General features: G+C 38.3%; 1 protein-coding gene across 5 annotated transcripts in view; it reads right to left on the minus strand.

Annotated features, from left to right (window-relative positions):
- Positions 1–1133: 1133 nt before the first annotated feature.
- Positions 1134–27810, minus strand: part of PRDM5 (PR/SET domain 5) — a 204433-nt gene continuing 177756 nt past the window's right edge. For 3 of the 5 annotated variants that reach the window (XM_059924242.1, XM_059924241.1, XM_059924243.1), the window contains 2 exons: positions 16360–16464; positions 1134–2746 (listed from right to left, as the gene is read on the minus strand). In XM_059924242.1, the coding sequence (XP_059780225.1) occupies positions 2582–2746; positions 16360–16464 (270 nt within the window). In that variant the 3' untranslated portion in view covers positions 1134–2581. The remainder of the gene's footprint in view (positions 2747–16359; positions 16465–27810) is intronic. The other 2 variants (XM_059924245.1, XM_059924244.1) reach the window with 1 other exon arrangement.

Here is a 27810-nt window from a genome sequence, read left to right on the forward strand (position 1 = left end):
CCCCACCAAAAAAAAAAAAAAAAAAGGAATGGAAAAAAAAATAATAGAAGCCAGTGATTGTAAAGCAAAAAGAAATTCTAGATATACAAATATCTTGAATGTTAATATACAAAGATATAAAAACATATCTGAACCTACCCGTATTATTGAATACCTTTCAAAATTATTTAGCCCTGACTTCAGGGTAAGAATTTGGCCTTTTCCCAAGATAGTACAGGAGCCATAACCTTCTACAGCAGAAAAGAAGAGAAAGATACTTCAAAGTGAGTACCTGCACTCCAGCTTGCCTCTAAGTCTTTCCCTCTATGATTGTCTTATTTATGCTCTTAATTTCTCAATCAAACCAAATCACTTATCTTTTTGTTATTGCTAAGTGATTTAAAAGTTCCAGGATACAAATACTAATATATCTGTAATGCTTATAAATAATCAGTCATCTTTTGGATAAAAGGTGACAGCACGCAAATAGTCTTTTAAGGACCTGTTTTGGTTTCAGTGCTTTGAAAAGAAAGGATGGTGTACCAGTAGGTCTCTCCACACCATTTTCTCAAGTTTTGCTTGACCACAAACCTTCAGCCTGATCAGGTCCAGCACCTCGTCCTCATCAGCTCACTCCGCAGCATGGACATAACATGGTTTTGAGGGTAATTTCCTCAGCAGCCCTGTAAATTGTGAGTCACTGAGATTATACAAAATTGGTATTTGGCTTCCTTTCAAGTTTCACATTCATCACATAATCGGGCTATGAAGCATTCCATACAGAGAAGGCAGCATCCAAAGGAATGAGCAGAACGTGTTTAAATAATACACACTACTAAATTTTACAGCTGTCCTTTTATATTCAAATGATATTAAGCACACTGTCATGTTAAACGGAAAACACTTTAGATCTAAAAATATACTACTGAAACAAATGACACAGTGAGAAGAAACAAGACCAAAATCTATTTGTATAAAATACAGTCTATAATTTCAGAACAAATGCTACCTATAGCCATACTTAGATATCTTCTAAGTTATAATCTGGGCATTTATATTTTTTAAAATTGTCTCTGGTGAGTCTCAAATTTAGTATTTTCACAGAGTTTAAACATCTATAATGAATCTTTATGTTTCTTTTTAAAATTGCAACTGAGCATAAATATAATTCTAAAACAAGATTCCTGACTTCAAAGAACGGTCTTCAGATAACCTTTCTCCAGAAATCATTAGAACTAAGAAACTTCCTTAAAATTACACTTCCTCTCTCTTTTGAATGGTCTCCAAATAGGAAAGTTCAGGAATTGGGCTTCATTTTAATTATTTTCTGGTTTTTGGATTCTTCTACACTGCTTTGACAACACTATTACATTTTATCATATCTTCTCCCAAAACCAAGCTGTTCATTGTATGTTGCTCTCAAGCATTGAATTGAAATATAACCTAAAGGAAGAAATTATGCTTCTTGCTTCAATTCCCCTTAAGCATCAGTGATAATTTCAATCATAACAATTGCCAGGTTTATGTTTTTTATTCTGGATTCCTAATTATATAGGATTGAGAGTAATTCAAAAGTGTTTCAGAATCATCTACTGCCAAGATTCTGAAAAATGTCTTTTGTGAAACAGAATGTAAATGCTCTGAGGACTCTGCTATGTCTGTACTAACATGTTCTGTGCACATTTATGAAATGAGAGGGTAAAGGGCCAGGTGTATCATGACTAATACTGTTAATACACCTACCGTCCTGTTACCCTGTCAGTCAGCAGATAATGAGAACCTATTTTGTTTCCATTTTTAGTTATATATATTTATATATTGTTAATTTCTAAAGCTCGCTAGTACAAACTCAGGAGGATCAGCCTGATAAATATTTAAGTGTTATGGTCATTTTTGTGTTGATCTTATCTAGACCATGAATGTCAGCGTATGAATGATGAGAGGAAATAATGTTTCCTGAGAATTGTCTAAAATGAGCAACATTTCAATTGATGTTTTAGTTCTTAAATACCTCTTTATTTTAAACTGATCTGTTATAAGGAGCTATTTATTAAATAAGATCAACTTTTGGCCTGTTTTAGCAAGTTTTATCCTGTTATCATGCTTGAGACTTTGAAAACTCTTGCCCCTTATCCTTATCTGCAGTGAAATATCTTGGAAACCTTAATCTCTTTCTGGCTAAACTAGTAATAACCAGTTGCAATAACCAGCATCACAAGTGCACACACACACAGACACACAGACACACACAAGGATAACAATAAAATAAAAAAGCCTAATAACGGAGTATGTTAATAAACTTCACTATAGAGAGATGGCCAAGAAGAAGAGCCATGGCTCCTTTTTCCATTTTTATAAGACATAACACAAGTAGTATTTTGGAAGGCTACAAAGTTTTTTTCCATTTGTACCATTTCTTGACAAAAGTAGGATTTTTTTTTTTTATTTTGCATATGTATCTACAGACTCTAAAGGTAGGCAAATAAGAACTCTGAGACCAGTGAATTACTTTTGGCTACTTCTGCTACGCTAATCAGCTGAGAGAAATCTGGGTTTCGTATTAGGAGCCCTTCTGAATGGCTTAATTCCTTTACAGCTACCATTAGCTGTCAGCCTCTCCATGGATATTGTCCATGTGCACTTTGAGGTAGTCATTCCTTGTAAACTTCTTATGGCAAAACTGGCATTCTGCCAGTGGACGATTGGGATTATGAGTCATCTTGTGTCGGATCAGCATTTTCTTCAGGCTAAAAGCCAAGTCACAAACCTAGAAAAGACCCAAAGATACCAATCATATTATATTGAAAAATCTGAAGATACACCAAGTTATCACTTATACAAAATACAATATGCAAATTCCTATTATCAAGTATATACTGACAGGCATAAGAACAAAAGTGCTCTTGAAATAAATGGAACTTAACATCCAAGGTAAAAGGTAAAGAAAATTAATTATAGTTCCAAGAGTCGTTTGCATTTAACGTGTGTCCTCTGCATCCCAACCACTCTCCCTTCCCCCAGCTACTATATTTTTAAACATCTCTAAAGACACAACTCCCTGGAAACAGTATCTTTCTCCCCATAATTCAGTGTATTGACAATTTCATGTTAAACCTCTTAAACAAAATGCCTGGATCTAGAGGGCACCTTTCTAGTATATGGCATAAATAGCACAAGACATGTCTCACCAGTGATCCCTTCAATTTGGACCCATTTGTGAAGTAAAAGGTTAACACTGCTTTAAGCATCCTAAGCAGAAGTTCGTTATCCACTATTCCAGTTCTTTATTTCCAATTAAAAATACTTCACATTTTCTTCATGTAAGCTCTGCGACATTGCCACCTGACTCAACAGACATTAAACAGCCCAATCATTTAAAATATTAAATTAACCAAGAAGATGTGAGGCATAGTTATTCAAAAATAAAAATGAAATGGAATTCTTTTATAATACCAAATTTTCATTCAAAGTTTGGTGTTATTCACAAAAATTCCATTTACATGAAATTCTTCAAAAGCACATGCACTGTAAAATAAAATACTTAAATAATGTGAAAATTCCCTGAAAAACATAGTGAATATAATGGGAGAGGTAAAGCCTTGTAAAAAATACTGGAAAGAAAGCTGAAGTTCTCAATGAGGTGAAGCATGTGAAAATACAAAAGCAAATAAAAAATTCACTCTCTCTTTATGGGAGAAGGGGGATTTTACATTCTCAGCAACAAGAAACACAGAAGGGCAAGCCCCCAGTTTGGTGAGGAGAGGGAGTAATCCAATAATAATGGTATTTTGAATTACACATTAGTAGCATAGTATAACATAAAGAAAATAAGTTTTAGAGTTTGCTATGGACTGAATGTTTGTGTCCTTTGCTATGGACTGAACGTTTGTGTTCCCTCAAAATTCATAAGTTAAAGCCCTAATCCTTAATGTGATGGTGTTTGAGGTGCAGCCACTGTGAGATAATTAGGGTTAGATGAGCTCATGAGGGTGGAGTGATGGGATTAATGCCCTTATAAAAACGGGAAGCAACAGATTCTCCCTCTCTCTCTCTCTCTCTGCATGCACACACCAAGGAAGGCCATGTGAGGTATAACCAGGAAGAAGGCCCTCACTAAAAACCCAACTACTCTGGCACCCTGACCTCAGATCCATGAAGGCAGGGAATCTTCATATATTTTATTCACTCATATATCCTAAGGGATAAGACAGTGCCTACAGAGTAGCACTAAATAAGTATTTCTTGAATTAACTAACCAAGTTTCAGCCTGATTCTATCACTTCCTAAGGAAGTTTAAATGAACAAACTATGCCTTTTAACTTCAGTTCCCTCACCTATAAAATGATCACAATGATCATTATCTCACAGAATTAATACTAAGATTAAATGAGGTAATCTACACAAATGGATGTTGTATTGAAGACACCCAATAAATGTTAGTGCCTAGTTTTTCTCTTTCATCTTCTCTGGCAAAAAGAATCATCAGCAGGTTGGAAAGAAGAGACTACAACAGCTACCACATGTGGGGTCCGAGAGAGAACACAGCTACTATAAAGAGTAGCAGTCCCTGCAATATACAAATGATTTTAAAGGAAACAGAATAATTTTCCATGACAAACATAATGCTTCCAATCAATCTGAGGAAAGGACATTTTTCTTGTGAAATAACTTTGTAAACATAAGTTTTACAATCATAATTTAAAACAGACTATAAACCTTTAAAGTCACTGAAAAACAAAGCCAGGTAAGTTCACATCATGCAGTAAAAATCAGGGGATAAAAAGGAAAGACCCAGGAACATGAAAGAGCATAAAATACAATGACAGACTATATAATACATGAGTTATGATAAGTGATATAAAATACTGAGTACCCTTAAAGGCTCTGAAATTAGGGTAAAATGGAAAATGCAAACACAGGCTATTTTCAAGAAATGTACTTAAAACAACATACACACCCAAACATAATTTTACAAGGGGGATTGGAATGTGCCTAAGTGTAGAAAATGGTGCTGATGAGAGTGCAATGGTACTGAGTAGCCCTTCCTCAAAAGCACCTTGGACGGACAGAGATTATTACTATTAGTATTTTCACAAGCCTTAAAAGAACCAGGAGTACTACCAGTATGATAGCTCCTAGTCAAAGATGTATATACAAGATGTTCATCCCAGAATTATTTATAAAAGTGGAGTATTACAAATAACGTATTTGCCCGAAGTTAATGAGTATATTCATTTTGATATAACAAGATGAAGAGATACTACTCAGCTGTTAAAAAAAGATCATACTTCAAAAAATATGTAAAGGCAAGGGAAAATGTAAAGGGAAGAAAACAGAATAAGATTAATGCACAATTTACAATACTGAAATAAAGACGGTAACTGTATCTGTATAAATAAGTATTGGAGGAAAATATCAAGAGATTAATGTTCATATTAGTTGACATCAGTTGAGAAATTTGGAATCATTTTATTTCTGTCTTTACTCCCTTCTGTATTTCCTAATTTTTCTGGAACAAAAAAGGAAACAAACTTCCAAATATTACTTTGGAATGAAAAAAATACCGTTGGCTGAGTGAAGGTTCTCCATCCTCACCTTCCACGCATGCCTCAAGCCCACTGCCATCACACTTATGCGTCAAGTGCTTGAACTCCCTAAACAGCTTTGAGAGGTCACCAACTCCCTCCACATGGCTAAATGGAACGGGGACTCCTGCATCCTCATTTAACATGAAGTTTCAGTATCATCTGACATACCTGGTCACTCCCCTCCTGCCTTTCATTTAGTGTCCGTAAGGACCTATTCTCCTTGTTTTCCTTCTATTTCTCTGGCCATTTCCCCCTCCACTTTCCTGTACAGGCTCCTCCTCCATCCTAACCTTGAAGTTTGGATCTCAGGGCCTGTTCCTCAGCCCACTTCTTCGTTCATTAGGTGTTTCCTCCCCTGGTGATCTTCATCATCTTCGTGCTCTGTGTTACTGTTTATGTGGAGATCACTCGCCAGTATCTTATCTCTGAAGCCAGTCCTCTCTCCTGATCTGCACAGGGGAGGATCTAACTGCCTGCTGGACAGCTCACCGGGGCTGCAAACTTAGTAAGTCGAAAGTTGAACTGGAGTCGAAAAAATACAACAAACTAGTGAATATGACAGAAAAGAAGCAGACTCACAGATACAGAGAACAAACTAGTGGTTACCAGTGGGGAGAGGGAAGGAGAGAGGGGCAATATAGTGGTAAGGGATTAAGAGGTACAAACTATAGGGTTATAAATTAAGCTACAAAGATATACTGTACAACACAGGAAATATTGCAAATATTTTATAATAACTACAAATGGAATATAACCTTTAAAAATTGTGAATCACTATATTGTACACCTGTAACTTATATAACATTGTTTATCAACTATACTTCAATTAAGAAAAAGACTCTTTGTCTCCCAAATCTAATTCTCAAAACAAAAATGTGCCATCCATCTGACACTTGCTGGAAATCTGGCAGTCAGCCTTGATCCAATGTCTCCCTCATCCCCACCTCATTTAGTCAATTACCACTTCTTCCCTGTACACATTTCTAGAAGACATTTAATTGTCTCCATCTGTGCTGCCACAGCCTGAGTGAAAACCATTACCTGCCTAGACCAGTGCTTCTCTAGCAATAAGAAAATGTTTCAGTATGCACCTATTATCTGTATTTTTAAATAAAATATACCAAGTGTACTAAGGTATTTATAAGTTATATTATTAGAGACAAACTTTTAAGAGAATGTGAAAAAGATGAAATAAACGTTTTTGTATTAATAATTATGACTTCATATTTTCATTAGGCAACATCTAAGATATGATATTTAGGGTCAAAGTCATTTTTAACAAAAATGTAGACAAATACATATTTCAAATGTCTTCTGGATAATTTCAGTTTTTTGGTTTACTTTTTTCCAGATATGACGGTGGCATTTTTTTAATCTAAATTTGCTGCTGACTAGTAACATTAACTCTGTTGTTTTCTTTTTGTTACCTTGTGTCTGTATTATTAATATTATTTTCAATCTGTAGTTTCTGTAAAGGACTCTTTTGTACAAGATTATTTTATTTAAAAACAGATAACAGAATCCATATCTCCACTTAACTGGGAACACATAAATCGCAATCCTAGCAAGCACGGAAAACAAACAAGTGACAACCTGCATCACCATGGAATTGCCACTCTTCCCTCAGATCACATTTAGTACTGTACATCACAAGAAACCAGCTGTTAACAAGGGTACCAAAGTAACAGAGGGCACCGAAGTCAAGCCTGTTATTCAATGATAATAAAGTTTAATTTTGTTCTTAGTTTTAAAATACACAGTAAGCAGGGATCAAAACTGTAATCTTTCCTTCCCATTTCTCAATGGATGTCTCCTAGGTCTCCTGGGATATGCAGCTCCTCACTCTGAAAACCAAAGCCTAGATTATTGCAATAGCCAGTGTCAGTGGTTCTCAAATGGGTGGTACAGTTTCCCCTCCCCTCAGGAAATGTTTGGAACTAGGGGAGGTGTGTAACTGTCCTGAAGAATGGGGGTTGCTGCACGCATTTTATATAGGAGAGGAGATGCAAATTCCCTGTAATGTATGGACAATTTTACACTGTCAAAAGGTGATAAATACTATCTGAATCTCTCGGCATCCATCCTTATCCCCTTCTGTCCATGCTCCACCCAGCAGGTGGAGGGATTTTTAGAAGTATAAATGTCATTTTACTACATAAAATTGTTCCATGGGTCCTTACTGGATCCTTACTTACTTTAAGGGAAGCTCCTAAACTCTAGCCCAACTAATCAGCTTTAGTGTAGGCTGTTGAAGACACCACAGCCTTCCTGCCTCAGGACTTTCTCACTTCTCTTTTGCTAGCTGCCTCCTATGCATTCCTCGGGGAGGCCTGTATGATCTTTCTGACAGAAGTTTTCTGTTAAATGCTCTCCTAGTAGCCTTTACTTTTCCTTTATAACACTTACCTCGAGTGTAATTAATTATTTGTGTGCTTTTTAATGTCTCTCCTTACTAGTCCTAAGGAACAGGAAGGCAAGAGTAGTCATTCCATTAATATCTGTTGAACTAAAGAAAGAAAGAAAGAAAGGGAAAGGTAGATAATTGATAGATACAATCCCTGTGAGCAATATAAATAACCCAAAGGCTGTGGAATAATTCTGGAGAAACCAAAGAAGGTGTCTTTAGAGATTATTTTCAAGTAAAAGAAACTCTAAATTGTTTTTATAAGTATAAATGAAAATTTGTGATCATGCGTAAGATAGAATTAAAATGTATTCCCTATTTTCTATTTCCCTGGCTCCTTCTCTAAACCTCATGTCAAAAGAACAATAGATACCTTCAATGGCTTCCTGTTGAAATTAGATTCAAAATAAATTCCTTAATGTGGCTGAAAGGCTACCAGTTTGCTCTCCAACTTTACCTTGCATCCCTCTCTTCCTCTCTCCCTAGGCTCCAGCTCCACCTGCCTTTTTACTTCCCCTAACACTGCATGCTCTTTCCCACTTACAGGCCTTGATTTATTCTGTTCCCTGAGCCTAGAATGTTCTTTCCCCCATGGCTCCTCTTCATCTTCTAGGTTACTTAGAGTCACTTTCTCAGAGAATTCTTCCCTACCTACTCTTTCATAGCCCACTCCATTTTTTCCTTTCCCAATCTTTATCATAAAATGCAATGAGACATCTATTCAGGTTTATTTGCTTAAGTCTGTACTCCACAAGAATGTGAGTTCTATGAGGGTAGGGGACATGGCGTCTTGTTCACTGTTTTATTAGTTATTTATTTCTGGCACTGGGACTAGGTTTAAGGGCTGGCATCAACTTTCACCGTGTGCCAGGAATGACCCTTAGCAATTTCTAAACATTAGCTTGTTCAATGCTCACAACCACCCTTTTAGGTATTATCCCCATTTCACAGAAGGAAATTGACACACACACTTCTGTCTCAAGCAGGTTGCCCAAGGTCACAGGATGAGGAAGTGGTCTCCAGGATTTAAACCCAGACAGTCTGGGTTCAGAGTCTATACCACCCCACAAGGGCCAACTATTAAAAAAGTCTCTCACTTCAAACAGAGATATGTGAGCCCACTATACTTTCTTCCATTTGCCTGGCGGACACCATTTTTAAGAGATAAAAATCTCTTTGAACAAACAAAGGAGGTTCTCAGCTCAGCTCACCAGTGTGTTGTGAGGGATACGAAGTGCAAGTCCATTTACATGGTCACCATGGGAAAATTACGGCAGCGGCAAGCTGGAGAAATAGAAAGGAAGTTGAGCAGGATGCTGAAGTCATTGATGACGGCTCAGAATTAAGGAGTTCGAGAAGCTCCAATAGGACGTGGGATTGGAACAATCCAACAGATTGTTGAACGAGGGCCAAGGCAGAGGATTAAATGTCAGCAGAGAGTAGCTGATGTCACGGTTGTGAAACTGACTACCTAGACATTAAAAGCTATGTTTTCATGAACTTAAATGCAGTCATTAAGAGACTTCAAACTGATGCTCTGTATAAATCAGCCATATGTAAGGTCTTTTATAGTCATTTTAAAAATAGGGAAGAGCAAGGAGTTCCAATAGTGCCACAGAGATGCTTTCTTTTCTTTCTTTCCACATGTGATTCTTATACAGCCCTTCAGCCTACTCCAACTTAGTATTAATTCACATTCCCAAAAAATGGGGAAATTTTTTTTTAAATTATTAATTTATTTATTTATGGCCTTCGTTTGGGTCATTGGGTCTTCATTTCTGTGCGAGGGCTTTCTCTAGTTGCGGCAAGTGGGGACCACTCTTCATCGCGGTGCGCGGGACTCTCACTATTGCGGCCTCTCTTGTTGCGGAGCACAGGCTCCAGATGCGCAGGCTCAGTAATTGTGGCTCACGGGCCCAGTTGCTCTGTGGCATGTGGGATCTTCCCAGACCAGGGCTCGAACCCATGTCCCCTGCATTGGCAGGCAGATTTTCAACCACTGCGCCACCAGGGAAGCCCTGGGGAAATATTTTATTCCTTCTCTAGGCTAGAGGTAAACTGATTTTGTCTTAAGGTAAAGGGAAACAGCATGCTTAATAGAAAGTCCTTGGAGATAATGTTAGAATCTTATAGACATCTTCAGTTAACAAATATTTATCACATACAGTGTGTCCACCACTTCAGTAAGAACAATGACAAAGAGCACTCTGCCCTGCCTCAGTGGAGTCCACAGTGTTAAGGAGAAATACTCGTAATGCCATGAACACAATACCAAGAACGGCACACAGGAGGGCACGATGACTCTTCCCGGATGCACAGGGGTTATCACGTCCTAAGGTGGGGAGTGACATTCCAGGGAGAAGGAAGAAGATGTACAAAGGTACAGAGGGGTGAAGAGCAAGGCTCAGGTGGGGAATGAAAACTGTTCACTAAGGCTGAAGATGAGACATTGTTAGGGGAATAACTTGAAAAGGAAGTTAGAAGGCTGGAGCCAAATCCTAGAGACCCTGATAATCATAATTAGAAACTGGAAGGATGTATATTCTGCAAGCGGTGGGACTTGAAGAAGAGACTGAAACCGAAGTATAATTTAGTCAGCAAGCTAGAGAGTACACAACTGGAATCAAGGAGGCCAAACAATGTTCCACACCAAGCCAGAAATGATTTGGACATAAACTCAGACAGTGGTCATTGATTCATTTATTCATTCCTTTAAAATATTCTTTGAATGTTTCTTATACGCCAGGTATTGTTCTAGGGCTGGGAATACAGCAATAAACAATAACGAAAAACTCTCTGGTCATGGAGCTTATAATAAATGATAAATAATTAAACAAACAAATACGTAATATTTCAGGCAGATGTAAGTACAGTGAAGGAGAAGACGACTATGGGGTGAGGGTTAAGAAAGTAATGGAAGTAAGAGAGAAAGAAATTTGAGCCGAGAACTGACAGAAGCACAGGAACAGGTCATAAAGATACCTGAGAAGGGCGTTCCAGGCTGGGGAAACGGCAAATACAAAGACCTATTCACAGGAGTGTGCTCAGTGCGTCTGGAAGAACAGCAAGGAAGCCATGTGGCCGGAGTGAGGCGGAGGGGGCGGTGAAGCCAGAGAGGCTGGGGCAGAAGGGCGGGGGGTGCGGGTCACGTGGCCACTTCCAGACGCTGGTACAACTCTGGTTTTCACTCAATGAGATGGACGGTCGTTGAGGGTTTGAGCCAATGAGACTAATGTAATGCATACGTAATCTACACACACATACGTAAAATCTGACTCGGGTTTTAGAAAGATCACTGTGGGTGGCAAGTTGAGGACAGACTAAGGAGCAAAGATGGAAGGAGAGAGATCAATTAAAAAGCTATTGTGTTGTTCCAGGAGACTAGGTTGGTAGTTGTGGAGGTGTAAGAAGCGTTCACATTCTCAACTTACATACAAAGCCAATCAGATTTGCTACTGCACTGGACGTAGGGGGTGACAGAAAGAGAGAAGTGAAGGTGGCAATGGAAATTTAGAGAAGGTGACAGGTTTGAGAAATATAGACAAGCAAAGAGGGTCAGGAATTACTGGGGCTGAGAGGAAGCTGCATGGGTTTGATCCCTGGAATCCTGATTTGGCCAGTTACAAGCAGTGAATGATAGGCAAGTCATTCAACCCCAGGGAGCCTCAATTGCTTCCTATAGGTGGAAATAACACCTACATATTTCTGGACTGTAGTGAAATCAGAGACTGTATACAAACTATGGACCACTGTGTCTTTCTAACTACAGAAGCTCAACTAGATGATGCTATTGGTCATGGCTCAGGGAAAAAGAGGTGTCTGGCATGAGGCTCAGACCTTTGGCTTGGGCTATTTGGAGACAGTGGAGTTCTCAGAGAGATGGGTAGTTGAAGGAAACATGTTGAGAGATTGAGAAGGCTGGGAGATCATGATTTCAGTCCGGAATACAGGAGAGATGTCTCATAGGCACCTCACAATATCTGTCTAGAGTTCAAAGAGAAATCTAGGCAGGGAAAGGAAGATTTGGAAGTCATCTACCATATGTGTAGTAGCTAAAGATAATTAAAGTTGAATAGGTATGGCACGCTGGGGGAGCTGCATGGCATGGAACCACTGGGCCTAAGGTGTTAAGAGTAGTGTTGATGAGTGAGGTGGCATTTGAGCAAAATTGTAAAGAACTGAAATGGATATGTATCAGTTTCTTCTTTACAATTTTGCTCAAATGCCACTCAAATGTCATATATATATGGTATGTCTACTATATATATATATATATATATATATATATATATATATATACACACACACATACACACACACACACACACACACACACACATATATATATATATGGTAGACAGTGGGAACAGGAGCAGAAAAAAGACTTTCTAGGCAGAGGGAACAGTGTATGCAAGGTACCTGGAACAAGAGACAGAGATATGAAACAGTATCACTACTTCCGGAAACTCTAAGTGTTAGTGCAAATAAACTGCAGGGTACTGACAGATAAGATTATTAAGACATAAAATAATAAGAATTGAGAAAGACCATAATAATTTTTCAGTCAAGTAGGAAGGCGGATTTTACCTTATAGGTTGTGAGAAGCCATCATAGAGAAGCACATGATTGAGTTTACATTAAAACAGTCACATTGTGATATTACTACCAAACCCAAAGAAATAAAAACGATTATAAGAGAACACTATGAACTGTATGCCAACAAATTAGATAACCTAGTTGTCATGGACAAATTCCTAGAAATACACAAATTACCAAAACAGACTCAAGAAGAAACAGAAAAATTCAGAAGACCTATAACAAGTACAGAAATTGAATCAAAAAACCTCCCAACAAAGAAAAGTCCAGAACTCAATGGTTTCACTGATGAATTCTAACAAACATTTAAAGAAGAATTAACACCAATCCTCTCAAACTCTTCCCAAAAATAAAAAAGGAGGGAATACTTCCTAACTAATTCTGTGACGCCAGTACGACCTTGACACCAAAGCCAGACAAAGATATTACAATGAAAGAAAACTACAGACTAATACCCCTATGAATATATATGAAAAAATCTTCAAATGAACAAACAAAAAAAACAAGACAAAACAAAACAAAAAACTCTAACAAGCTGAATCCAAGATCATGTTAAGAGGATTATAAGCCATGAACAAGTGGTACTTATCCCAGGACTGTAACGGTAGTTCAACATAAAAGGAAATCAAACAATGTACCACACCACATTAACAGGACAAAAGGAAAGAAAATGATAATTTCAAGTGATTCAGAAAAGCATTTGACAAGATTCAAAACCCTGTCTTGATAAAAATATTCAGAGAACTAGAAGAGAACCTCCTCAACACAATAAAGGACATTTATAAAAAACTCACATCTACCATCATATTTAATGGTAAAAGACTGAAAAAATGCAAAAGAATGAACCTCTAACTCACATCATATACAAAAAATTAACTCAAAAAGGATCAAAGGCCTAAATGTAAGAGCTAAAACTATAAAGCTCTTAGAAAAAAATATAAGGGTAAATTTTTATGACCTCGAATTTGGCAATAGATTCTTAGATATGACACCAAATGCATGATGAGAAGGAGAAAATGGGTAAATTAAACTTCATCAAGACTGAAAAGTTTTGTGCATCAAAGGATATTATCAAGAAAGCAAAAAGAGAACATATAGAATGAAAGAAAATATTTGCAATCATATCTGTAAGGGTCTAGTATCCAGTATCTCACACTCAACAACAGAGACAAGCAACACAATTTTAAAATGGGCAAAGGACTTGAATAGACATTTCTCCAAAGAAGATACACAAATGGCTGACAAACAAGTACATGGAGAGATGTTCAACATCATTAATCCTCTGGGAAATGTAAATCAAAACGACAATGATATACCACTTCACATCCACTAAGATGACTATAATTTTAAAAAACAGAAAATAATAAGTGTTTACAAGGATGAGGAGAAATTGGAATCCTCGTGCATTCCTGGTGGGAATATAAAATGGTACAGCTACTGTGAAAAGCAGTATGGCAGTTCCTCAAAAAGTCAAACACAGAATCACTAAATGGACACAGCAATTCCACTCCTAGGTATATACCCAAAAGAACTGAAAACAGGTACTTAAAACTTGTATACGCACGTTTGTCTCAGCACTGTTCACAAGAGCCACGAGGTAGGAACAACCCAAATGTTCATCAGCTGATGAACAGATAAACTGTGTTGTATACATAAAATGGAGTATCATTCAGCCATAAGAAGTAATGGTGTACTGATACCAGCTGCAATGTAGATTATCCTTGAAAACATTGTGCTAAGTGAAAGAAGCCAGTCACAGAAGGTCACATATTGTATGATTCATTTATATTAAATATCCAGAAGAGGTAAATCTATGGAAATGAAAGCAGACTGGTGCCTGCCAGGGTCTGGGGAGAGTGAGGAATAACTGTTTAACGGGTATGGAACTTTATGTGCGGACGATAAAAATGTTTTGGAATCAGAGGTGACGGCTGCACATCACCGTCAATGTACTAAATGCCACTGAAGTGTTTCCTTTAAAATGGTTAATTTTATGTTATGTGAATTTTATTTCTATTTTTAAAAAATCACCTTGGTGGGGTGGAGAACACATACACTGGAGATTGGATGTAATAAGAAATAGTGAGGTGAGGGTCCAGGCTATGCACTGCTAGTGGGAATGGAAACTGAGAGGAAGTAATGGATTTGAGCTATTTAGGAAGGAGATAGACTGGAAGTGGGGTGAGAAAGGATGACTTCTATCTGGAATGGGTAGGTTAAGAGAATAAGATTTTGGAACAGACAGCCAGTTCCCTGACCAGGCTGCATTTCAGGGAAGTTTTGGAGGCATTAAACTTGGATCTCTTCTCAACAGACCAGTCCGGACTGCAGGTAAGGCTCAGAGAGATTTGAACATCTGACAGAAGTAAATGGGATAGAAGTAGATAGAAAAAATCATGCTTGTAACATAATTTTTAAAAAATAACATCATGGTCCAGTCTATGTAAGGAAGCAGTCCACAAAAATATTCAGCATAAATAAAAGTCAGGTAGAGCATGATGGAAGGAAGATGTCCATACACAGTTAATATTTAATTTCTATCTCCCATCACTTATTTGTGTAGTTGTGCAATTAAATAACCCAAAAAAAGTTTTGCTTTTATGAAAATGCTTCCAATAAAAGCACCAGTGGACTGAACGTTCAGTCCATTAAATTATGAAACTCGCTGTACCTCCAGTTCAGGATAGAGCTCTCCATGTGTACATTTCTTTCTCTACAAGTAGTTCTCCTTAAAGAAGTTCACTGTTGATAAAGGTATTTTTATGAGTAGGCCCACTGGGAGTACGTTGTTGCCTTAACCTTACCACCAGAGTTTCATGGAAAGACAAGGAAAACATCTTATGTTTGTGAGTTTCCTTTCATATGGACTGCTTACTCCATCCTTTATCCTTTGGGATATGCCAAGGGGACTGAGTACTCAGGTTTCCCTCAACATTTAAAGAGAACTATGTACTGTGCAATTTCACAGATTACAACTTTAATGTTTCTTCTTACATTGAGCTACATTAATACTTTTTTTTTTTTTTTTGCTATTTTTGTGTTAGAAATAAGAACAAGAAGTGTTTTCCCTAACACCTGTGTCAAGTTTCTGTCAACTGTCAATCTTACACAGAATGGTGATGCTGTTCATCGAGGAACCATTTTTCTCTAAATTAATCAATAATCCAATTAATTTTCCTGACAATGGTAGTATTTCTGTCCTTTCATTAATAATGTGAACTACGTTGATAATTTCATTTCACTTCAAATGTCATAAGCAGAAAATCTAAACAATTAGCAGTGGCGTTTTTTAAACAAAGGAGTTTATGCATATTTTAGAAATTCATTGTTTGGCTTTAACAAAATAAATAATATCTATAACCAGTTAAATCTCTGGTTTAACTATCATTAACCTGTCAACGACTTGGACAGACACATGAAAGCTGTCTTGAATCATCACGTATTTATACCTTGGAAGAACAACTCAATTGCATTAAAACAGGGTACAAGCTTGTCTTAAAGAAAATCAGAGTTCATCTGCTGCCAGTAAACTAGGATAAAAAACATTGCTACAACGTGGTTACATGGATTATGCAATCAAAAGGTATAAAGAGCACAAGACATTAATAGACACAGATCAGCACTGTAAAGCGCGCGCGCACACACACACACACACACACACACACACACTCTCTCTCTCTCTCTCATACATGCACAAATAGATGCATGGATACATCCACACACACATACGTATCTCCTGTTACCGGAGGTTACCGGAGGACACTAGGGAAAGAAAAGGGAAGCCAAACTCACGTCACACTGAAAAGGCTTTTCTCCGGTGTGCGTCCTCTTGTGCTCATCCAGGCCTCGCTTCTGGCTGAAGGCCTTGCTGCACTCTGAGCACTTGTATGGCTTCTCCTGCAGTCAGTGAAAAGAGACCATGAATTCGAGTGAATGCACAGCCCGCCTTATGAAGGCGTACGTGGGAGGGTGTCTTATCTAGTTCTGCAAGGTGCTGCAGCACATTCACAGTGGTGTCATGAATTATTTTAAATTTTCAGGGGAAAACAGGAGTACTCAAAATCTCTTGGGCAGTCTTAAAACTACCAGGTGGTTCACAGTTCCAACACTAGACTGCACAACATTTTTTTCGACGCAGTCCTATCTGTGCAAAGGGAGATTTCTGCATGATTGCTGTGATCTAACTCCTTACTGAACTGAACTTATGTTTTCTTTTGGTTTCGGAGTGCCTGCCATAAGGGCTTCGTGGAGCAAGACAGTTTGGGACCCCTGGCTTAGATGGTGCAAACTGTTTGCTGTCTCAAAGGGATTCCTGGGAATGAAAGCTCAGAACCAAATGTTCAACAGATTTTGGGGGTAAATTTAAGAAGTTAGAGCTCAACTGTGCTTTAAGTATTTTCATTTCTTTTCTTTTTTTTAACATCTTTATTGGAGTATAAGTGCTTTACAATGGTGTGTTAGTTTCTGCTTTATAACAAAGTGAATCAGCTATACGTATACATATATCCCCATATCTCCTCCCTCTTGCGTCTCCCACCCACCCTCCCTATCCCACCCCTCTAGGTGGTCACAAAGCACCGAGCTGATCTCCCTGTGCTATGCGGCTGCTTCCCACTAGCTATCTATTTTACATTTGGTAGTATATATAACTCCATGCCACTCTCTCACTTCGTCCCAGCTTACCCTTCCCCCTCCCCATGTGCTCAAGTCCCTTCTCTACCTCTGTGTCTTTATTCCTGTCCTGCCCCTAGGTTCTTCAGAAGCTTTTGGGTTTTTTTTAGATTCCATATATATGTGTTAGCATTTCTATTGTCCAATCTTTTTTCCTAGGTAGGATGTTCTTTTATAAAATCTAAATTACTTTTTTAAATGAGGCATTTTTTTACAGCTGGTCATAGACTCTTAAGGAAAAGAAATATATCCATAGGCAAAGGAAAAAATTATCCAAATTCCTTAGCCATCTTTGATACCAGGAACTTACATCACCATCTTTTTAGCTTGGAATAAACTGCAAAATAAATTAATTAACATTGTTTCATCAAAACAGCAGGCCACTAATTACTAAATAGTGCATTGATAAACAGATTTGTTTAAAGTAAAATTGCAGTGTTTTTTCAAATATAGCTTCAAAAATATTGTTATAGACACTTTTTGAATTGAGGTAGTGTGTATATATGTTTTATATTTCATGTTAAAGTAGACAAGTTCTACTTATATTTTCTCCTTGGTATTTAAAAGACTATTATGAAAATTTTCAGACCTACAAAACGGTACGTAAACAATCAAACACACATACGTGTACCCATCGGCTAGCTTAAGAAATGGCACATTCTTGTGAACGTGAGCTCCGGTTCATTCATTCTTAGTGAGTACAGTATTACATTCAATGGCTACATTCTCCAGTGATGGATAGTTAAGTTTTTCCCAAGTTTTCACTCTTACAAATAAAGTTGTTGTGAATATTCTTGTAAATGTATACTTGAACACAGGTGAGCATAATTCCCTATGGCATGTATATCTAGAAGTGGAACTGCACCTTCAACTTTTCTAGGAATGGCCAAGTAGCTCTACAAAGTGAGTAAACCATTTTACACTCCAATATCCAGTATATCCTTATAATTTTATCATTGTAGTTTACAAATTTTGAAACTCTCATTAGGTACACGGTGAGTATATGTAAGTTTAAAACTATTCTACTCCTGGAAAATAGGACCTTTTATCATTTTGAAGTGACCTTCTTCTTCTGTAATCATCCTTTTTACCTTAAAATTAATTTGGTATTAATATAGCTATAAAAGCTTTTTAAAATTAGTATCTGCTGGGGTTTGGGAGACTTGTTGAGATGTTGGTCAAAAGGTACAAATTTGCAGTTAGAAGATGAATAAGTTCTGGAGATCTAATGCACAGCATTGTGAATATAGTCAACTGCACTGTAGTATGCAGTTGCTAAAAGTTGCTAAAAGACTAGATCCTAAATGTTCTCACTGCAAAAAAGAAATGATAATTACATGACATGATGAAGGTGTTAGCTAACACTATGATGTAATCAAACTATAATATACAAATGTATCAAATCAACAGGTTGCATGCCTTAAACTTATACAATGTTATATGTCAACTATATCTGTTTAAAAAGAGAGGCAAAAAATAAAATTAGGATTTGCCTGGTATATTCATCTTTTTACTTTCAAACAGTCTATATATCCTTAGGTATGATAAGCGTCTGTTGTAAACAGCATACGACTCAATTTTTTTAACCCAAACCGATGGCACTTTTCTTAAGATAGTGAACTTCGCTTTTTAATATTTATTATCATTTAAAAATTATAGTTATAATAGAATTTAATTACCATTATAATAAATAAAATACAATAGTATCATATTTATCATTATTAATATATTTAAATAAATTTCTAACATTTAATTTTGTGTACATAAATTTCTAACATTTTATTTTGTGTACTGCTTTTACCTTGCTTGTTTTCTAAGGTTTTTTCCCCTATATTTTCTTTCATGTTTTGGATTTCCTTTCCCCCCTGATTATAGAACTTACAAACTCTGTTTCTATCCTTTTACTGGTTATCCTTAAAATTCTTTTTACCATGTACATTTAACACAATTAAAGTTTATTTTACCTCGTATTAATTAACATGCCCTTTAGAATGCTGTCTTACATGTTATGTGTAGCAGTATTTCATTTGTATCTTGATTTTTAATGCCCGGTATGGAATCATTATTATTTTATACAATCAGTGTGGTTTAGCCCTACACACTTTAACAATTTCTTTACTTTTCATGCTTTCTTACATACTTGAATTTCCAAGGATCTGTTGATAGTAAATTCTGATTTTGATTGAAAGTGGCTTTGCTTCTCATTTGTCATTGAATGGAAGCCTACAACCCCAATTAGATCTTTCTATTTTTCATGTCTCTTAACCTGCCTTTGCCATTTCCATCTCTTTGTATTGCATTCTATGTAATTTCTTTAGGATCAGTTGATCAATTCAATTCAGGTATGAATAACTTGCTACCTAATAGGATCACTTGAGTTTTTAATTTCCTGCACTGTATTTTTAATTTCTAGAACTTTTTATTTGGTTCTTTTCAATTACGCTTAAATTTTTGATACAATCTTACTTTCTATTCATGCTGCTTATGCCTATTTAAAAATATTCTAGGCGTTTATACAACTTTCTTCATCTGATAAATCATTATCTTATGCGCTCTGTGGAAGTCTAGTTCTGCTATTTGTGGTTTCTCCTGTCTCCTGTTCATGGCTCTTGTTTCCTTGGGTGTTTCTGGAATTTGAAATCATGAACCCATGTTTGGTGGTCTTCAGCTGTTAAACTCCTGTGACCCCCAGGCTGAGGCTAAGTCCCTCCAGACAGCATTTGTGTTTGCTTCTGCCAGGCACTCCAGGATGCTATCAATCAAAGACCATTTTAGGTTTACTTCTTGCCCGAGGGTTTTCTGGTCAGGCAAGCATTTTAAGGCTGAAAACTCCAAACACACTTGAGGGAAGGACTGTGGTTACAAACTCTAAGGAGAACTCTTTCTCTAGCCAGCAATTACTTCAAGACAGTTAAACATCCCAAGCATTTCTGTTTGCCAAAAGTAGATTATTTCTAGCCTCTGATTTCATTTTGAGCATAGTCTTTCTGAGGTCCCAGAATTATGGGGGGATGTGGTTCCATCTTGCCCTTTAACCTGAACCCAGAGCTTGTCTCCTTTTCCATCACCATTAAAAACCAAGTCTTGAGTTTACCGAAACTGTAAACACCCTGCAAGGTGCTGCATCCTCAACTTGACCTCACCACTCTGGAGCTGGGTTTCAGTTTTGTTTGTTGGGTCCTGGAGATCACTGTTACTTTTTTTTTTACACATTCAGATATTTGCTGTTTGCTTTATTTTATCCAGCATTGATAGCATTGTACGGAGTATCTTTTCCAGGAAATGGAGTCTACCATATTGCCAGAAACGGAAGTAACTGTATGTATAATTTTCAGGACATGAAAAATGTGCTTTAATTGACTGTTCACAATCAACAGGAAAAAAGTAATTGCGTTTTACTGGCAGTCTATGAAATACGATGTTTATGGCCTTTCCCTCTAGTCTGAATAAATACAATCTCTTTTCACATGTTGCATTATTCTTAGCATCTATTATTTCTTCAAATACTGCCTAGTTTAAAAAAAAAAACTTTAAAAGGAAAATGTAGTTCTAAGTATTTAGATCAGAAAATTTCTGGGAATTCCTGTGACTGTTTATTAAGCTTTTATTATATCCAAATGTTTCATGTAACTTAATTTTTTAAAGCATATAAAACATATCAATACAATGTATATGAGAAGAAAAAAAAAGGAAAGCTTTTCTCCCTGCAATTCATCTGTAAAATGAGATCTTGTAAAGAAGTGAGAGGCACATCACTGTGGCAGCTGCCAATGACAGGTAAATGTCTGGCAGAGAACAACCTAAGACAGGACCAACTAGCTGAATGACATCCTGAGAGAAGTTTCAGGGAAGAGAAGGCAGTGAAAAGCAAGTTCTGAGCATCACTGATTAAGACCATCCCTCTCACTCATTCCTAAATTTCCTCATAGGAGATACTGTCTAGGTAAGCATCCTAGAGATGGCCCTATGGATACTGAGAGGTTCCCAGCCAGTATATGGAGATTCTGGTGGATCACAGGGGCTTTGCAGTTATCACCAGAGGTTTGAAGTCTCAAAATATGTTATGCATTGGCTTGGATTGAATAAATAATGTCTTATACACACACACATACACTCACCCACATAGTGATACTTTCAAATGTTTACAGATCCTATTGGTGATTAACTCAACATATTCATTTACGAATGGCACTGAATTATATCACTTTCACTTAATTATTTTCTCCTATAAGACACTAAAAGTGCAACAGCCATCATGTGTTTCTATGTGTATGTTGGCAGGAAAGTGGGGGGGGGGGGGTGGAAATTTATAATGTTAGAAAGGTCCCTCCACTTCAGAAAGTTTGAGAATCACCGTTGGAAGAGGGACCTGTTCGATTAAGTAGCTCTGTATTTGCCTGGACTCTCTCTTCTTTACCAAGAACCATTTGTAGCCAGGAATTCCCTGGGGTTTTTGCTCTCAGATAAGCTCACAAAGGACCCCAAAATCACATTTCCCTGTCAGTCTAGAAAGAAGGGTTCTCCGAGTGCTTAGGCCATAGCAAAGTATCGTAAGAAGAAGCCATGTTTATCCCTCAAAGGTCTGTCTGTCTCCTTCACCCCTAGTTCTTACTCAAAGAGTCCATACTTTTCCTGAAGGTCCTGCAAGGAGGGATATAACTCGTGACACATATTGGTCAGACTGCCTTACAGTACTCCTTGGAAGGACCTTTAATGCCCACCCTGGAAGGGATTCCAATTTATAGTGAATGTTGCCAAAGCAAGTATTAGAGAATTCCTGCTCCAGAAAGAGCTTTTATGCCAGAGGAAGAGCCAGGAGGTCATGGGTCACTCATCTCAAATTTAAGAATATCAAATGAACTGAAATAGGAGGAAATACATGCATTTTCTTTCTCAGAAAGGAAACTCTCATCCCCCCTTCCTTACTAATTTCTTCCATTACTCCTGATCAGCCATGTTAAAGAAATAGCACCCTTCACATGGTAAACACAGTTGGGCACAGAGAGTAAGCTGAGTGGTACAGAGCATGTTATCACAAAGACACCTGCACCTGTTCCTGTTCCCTTCTCTGAAAATTGTGAAAAAATCTTTGCTGCCTCTAGAACATTCCTGAGTATACTCAGCCCTAACTTAGCAATCCAGAAGAATCCACGCTTGTGCACAAGGGTTCACGAGAACTTCCGTTCTGATCTTCACTCACTGCCTATCCTTGCGTTAAGGTTCACTGAAGATGATGGTGGTTAGGTAATTAGTGATTGACACGGCAAGGGACCACGGGACAGAGGAAGCTCAGGAGGCCATCACAGGCTTCTTACTGTGGCTGAGCTGTCTACTCCCTTCCCAAGGACACACCGGAAAACAGCCTGCAGGCCGCTGCAGCTGGACGGCAAGCGTGTCTGGATACTGCTGGGCTTCCAAAGCCTCAGCACCCCTCCCCCACGAAGAACACGACAACATCGTCACCTTAACGTGAATCGCGTCCTAACTTCATTACTTCTCTTCCGCTATCTTTCCCTCCATTATGAAATCTTTAAACTGGGCACAAAATCTGATTCAGTGAAGTATTATGGAAATTGTCTGAACTGTTTCAGAATGGAATGCATAGTATAAATTACACATTTTAACTCATTAGCTGGATTTACCTAGAGACAAAATGATTAGGTTCTTGGTGAATTCTGTCTCTGAATGATTACACAGTTTAACTGACAAATAGCTTGTCCTTTGTCATCATAACTTGGGGAGCCATTACGAAATGGAGGCAATCTATTTGTCAGTTAAACTGTGTAATCTACCAAAGGCAGAATTCATCAGCAGTCTAATCAGCCTAGCTTTAATCAAACAGCGTTTGGCAGAATTCATTCAGAAGGTAGGATTTATAGAGCTCTTATGCCCTGCACCTTGTGATGTAGCTAATAAAAAGTCATATTTTTGTGCCAGTGCCCATCTATTAAAGGAACAGAAACTTCAGATGTTATATTTCTTGCCAACATAAACTGAATGACTAAATTTCAAAATCATTTCAGAGGGCTCTGTAGAAAAAAATCACATTGTTTATAAATCTTGGAGGGGTCTAAATGTTAAAATTCTTTGAAATAGAAATTTATTGGAGGCTTTCTCATAGTTAAGAATTGCTTGCCAGGAGGTAAAGAAGCACGTCCCCCGTTACACAGACCACCAAAGACAAGGATGGATCATGGGCAGATTATCCACATGCCGCAGACACATAATCCAAAGATTCCCTATGAGTGTTTTTGTGCTAGGCCACAATCAAATAGAAAAAGAAAATATCACAAATGAGCATTTTCCCATGTAGTCAGAGGTCAGTGTAAATGGTGTCAGGAAGTCATGGAATGATGGTTAATAAATGTTCTTTCACGGCAGTGGTAGCCTGACCTCAATACAATTAAGAAAGGAAAATTAGTAAAGCAATTAAAAGAACACAGGCAGGCTAGTGAGTATGGTAAAGACTGTCAGAGCCTGTGGTATTCTGAATATATATACACACAGTTTGCTTATGAGTGGGTTCAACTTGTGAGTGAAACACTTGGTTATTATACCTTAAATGAAAGTTTGTTCACTTGATGGACAAACCTTTTCTCTATTTGTCTTGCTCAAAGCTGTAACGAGACCAAGAGTGTCTGTGCTGTTAATGAAATAATTTCCATGTGAGCAACCTGGGTATCGAGTACAATTTGAGAGAAGAAACTCACTAAAGAGGAAACAGATGTAGAAACAAGTATCTCTGACACTCCCTCTCTCACACACACACAAGTGTGTTAGAATTAAAAGTTATCTTTTGGTACAAATTAATTTCACTTGATTACGTTTTCTACATTAAGGTTATTTTATAGCTATTAATATTTACCCTATTAGAGTTCAGAAAAACAAAGTCTTTTACTAGATGATCACTTCCTATTTCTAAGTTTAAAAGAAAATCCAAAACACCTCATGAAGCAGAGGTTCATGTATTTCTTAAATACGAATTGTGAGTTTCTTAAATGCATGAATTTCATTTTGTTAAGTTATACATTTCTTAAATATGAAATTTCTAAATAAACAAAAATTTTTAAGGTTTTAGTTTCCCATTTTCTCAGCTGCTGCAGTAGTGGTTGACTTTCTCCTGTTGGATATGCTACAAACTTTGGCAGAGATGAAATGGGCAACTTGTAACTAAAAGGGCTACATTATATTTTTAAAGGATTTGGGGCAATGTCCTTTAACCCTCAGACTTTTCCATCTGCAGAGTGTCTCACTAATTTCCAAAGTGGAATATGGCACCTCAAGTGTAAGGCAAGATCATATACAGACAGTCTTAGCCTCTTTCTAGTCTGCACCTTGGCAAGACCCATTTGCCTCACGTTCCTGAGACAAGGCACAGAGCTCCGCTGTGACCCGGAGCAGGGTTCCTCAGCCTCAGTACTATGATATCTAGGGCCAGATCATTCTTTGTTTGGTTGGGAGGGGGCTATCCCATGCACCCAGTAGGTATCAATAGCACCTCCACTCAAGTTGTGACTACTCAAAATATCTCCGCATGCTACCAAATGTATCCTGAGTGGCAAAATGGCAAAAGCACTGTACAGAAGAGTGCTTCTGGAACCATCTGTAGTGAAAGACTGTGTTTTTCTCAATGTGCTGCTGACTGATGCTTTTCTAAAATATAGTTAAAATGAATTACTAAAAAAAAAAATGGTCGTGCATTTAGATGTGCAGCAACGTCAGAATGCTATAAAAGTTCTAAACACCTCCTCACAATTTTCGTACTTATTTCATCACAGACCAGAAACAAAGAGTTTTTGGGCTGGTACTGTTTTTTCAGCCATACTTTGAATAGCACTGGTCTAGAATAAAAATGTCTGATCACAGGATGTCCATGATTCAGTTTCATCATCATCCAGGTGAACAAATTCTAAAATATAATTACACCTAAACCTTGAATTAAATATCATTTTAATATTACATATAAAAGTTCCAAGTTTTATGGCTGGAGGTGGTAGGGAGGTTATAAATGGAGGAAGAATGAATACTTGTTTGAACCTGGGTGAGGGTACATGGAGATTCATTATCCTATTCTCTCTGCTTCTGTAGGTTTGAAATTTTTTTTATAAAAAGTTAAAGGACTGTTTAAAAATTGCTTTCATGTTTTATTATTATTTTTTGGTTTCATGTTATTTTAAAACTTAAAACATCACCATTCTGCTCGAAAGATCCTGTCTTTTTTTAGAGGGACCCTTTTTGCTATCAGGAAGATGGACTGGGTAAAAATGAAGCCACCTCAGACGTCAGAAACACTGTCTCAGAAATGGCTTCTCAGAGATGACCCGGCGCTCCCGTGACCGGCCCGGCTGTAAGCCACGAGACGCGGCCTGGCCAGCAGCAGAGGCCCGAAACCCAGCTCCTCTCTCCCAGCCCAGCACGCCCAGCTTGCTCGCTCAAACGTGCCTCCAGAGAAGAGGGCGTCTTGTGTAACTGGGTCAGCGTCTGGACCTCACGTGGGACTCCACATGACAGATGCTCTGAGAGTAAAAGAAAGCTCCAGGCAGCGTCGTGCAGTGGCCCTGACCACTGACCAGGGGTCAGCCTTGACGTGTGCTCCTCAGCGTGGCAGAGACTGTGAAGCCCATGCTGAAATATCCAGATTTTTCCTAGGAGCCAACTAAATCTCTTGGTGACGCTGGCTTTGTGACCAAAAGATGACAACCTGTTTCTATAAAACATCCACTTGGCAACAGCATTACGGGTGGCATTTAGAGGAGGGTTTGTGAGGGTGGTCCCAGGGGCTGCTATTACACACAGCCCAGCGGACAGATCTACGGCCCACAGGACGGCAGGCCATATATCTGACAGTCCCTCCTAATGGCCCCATTTCTGAAAGTGCACGTGCCACCAGCTGCACACCATCAAAAGGCACTGAGTTCCCCTCTAACGAGCAGCCTCACCTAGAAAACTTCTTTTACAGATGTTTATAGCTTTTGTGGCTTTTTATTCACCGTCTTATTTTTATAGCTGGTGTGATCTTTCAACGTATGACAAAACATACCCAAGGCCTAGTAAACAACGCACCTAAAAATTCTAACTCTTAGGGAAGCCTACGGAAAGCTAGGAGAATATTTAGAGCAGGTTTCTACACAAGACATCCATAATTGGTCTTGCATTGTAGCTAATGGAAAACACACTTTGTGTAAACTGGGAAAATGTACTGCACAGTTCACATACAGAAAACTAAAAATAAGCCCAGTAAACAGAATATAATTTTTATATTTAAGGGAGGCATACAGACTTTAAATAGAAACAAGGAAGCACTCAGTCACTTTTTAGTTAATCCACTCTTGAAGCCCATAGAATAATGTGTGTAAGTGACATGGCTGGAAGAAAGTCCTATCACTGAGAGCACAGAGGTGATAGAAGAGCTCGTCTGGCATAAACCAAGCAAAGAATTGCCCAAACTAGCTCAAAAACCTTGTTTTCTTACGGCCACAGGGGTGACACAAACTGGTCCATTTGGAACAGTCAGATAAACCAACCTAACTAAAACTTCCCTCATACTTTCACTCTCCTAAGCTCTAGCCCAGTGGATTTCATACGTGCCTGCACATTCAAATCACCTGGGAATCTTTTTAAAAATATTGATGATGGGTCCCACCCCACAGAGACTGATTTATCTGGTCTAGGTGTGGCCAGGCATTGGTGTTTCTTAAAAGCTCTCAAGGTGCTTCTTCTAATGTGCAACCACAACAGAACAGTAAGAACTTATGATCTGGTCCACCACCCTCTCAAGTAATAACTGTAATAGCAATAATTACGACAACAGCAGCAATAACTTCTATCTCCCCTTCTCTTACTACTACTTATGCTTTACCACCAGGGCACTCTGGTGCATGTTAATAGACTGCCTACTTCATGGCTGGCAAAGTGCTAGGAACTTTTAAGGATTTTTTTCCCCATTTAATTGTTAAGCAATGCTGCAAATTGGTATGGTTATTCTCACTTAGCAGATTAAGAAACATTAATCTAAAAATATTTCCAAGGTTTATACAATCAGGTAGAGAGGGCAGAACTCAAAATAAGGCACTCTTACTCCAGGGCTGGGGTCTGTGGTGACCTGTGGCTTCCTCCCCATGCACACCCCTCCCTTGGTCAAGCACTCTGGAACAGGTGACTCCAGAGCCCAGCCAAGAGACGGAACCTTGATCAGGCTCAGCCTTGGCCCCCAAACCTGCCTGCCCATGGAATCACCTGGGGAGCTTCAAAAACTGCTCATGCCGGTGACCCATCCCCCAGAGAGCGTGACTGCACTGCTCTGGGGTGTGGCCTGGGATTCTCCAGGTGATTCTAATGTGCAGACCCGTTTAGAAACTGCTAGGCTGAGCCAATGATGGAAACTCCATTTCTTTTGCAGTGATGGGTTTAGACTGGAGCATATGACATGTCTGTGGTTACTGAAGAGAAAGTAAGTCCACAGGGCATTCGGGAAAAGGCCTCCTCTGCCTGATGAGGCCGACCACGTACAGAGGTGATGCCCGAGCGGCTGCCGAGGAACTGACTGAGGACGGCAGGAGGGATGAAAGGACC

The sequence above is a fragment of the Balaenoptera ricei genome, chromosome 5 (genome assembly GCF_028023285.1).
Source record: "Balaenoptera ricei isolate mBalRic1 chromosome 5, mBalRic1.hap2, whole genome shotgun sequence".
NCBI lineage: Eukaryota > Metazoa > Chordata > Mammalia > Artiodactyla > Balaenopteridae > Balaenoptera > Balaenoptera ricei.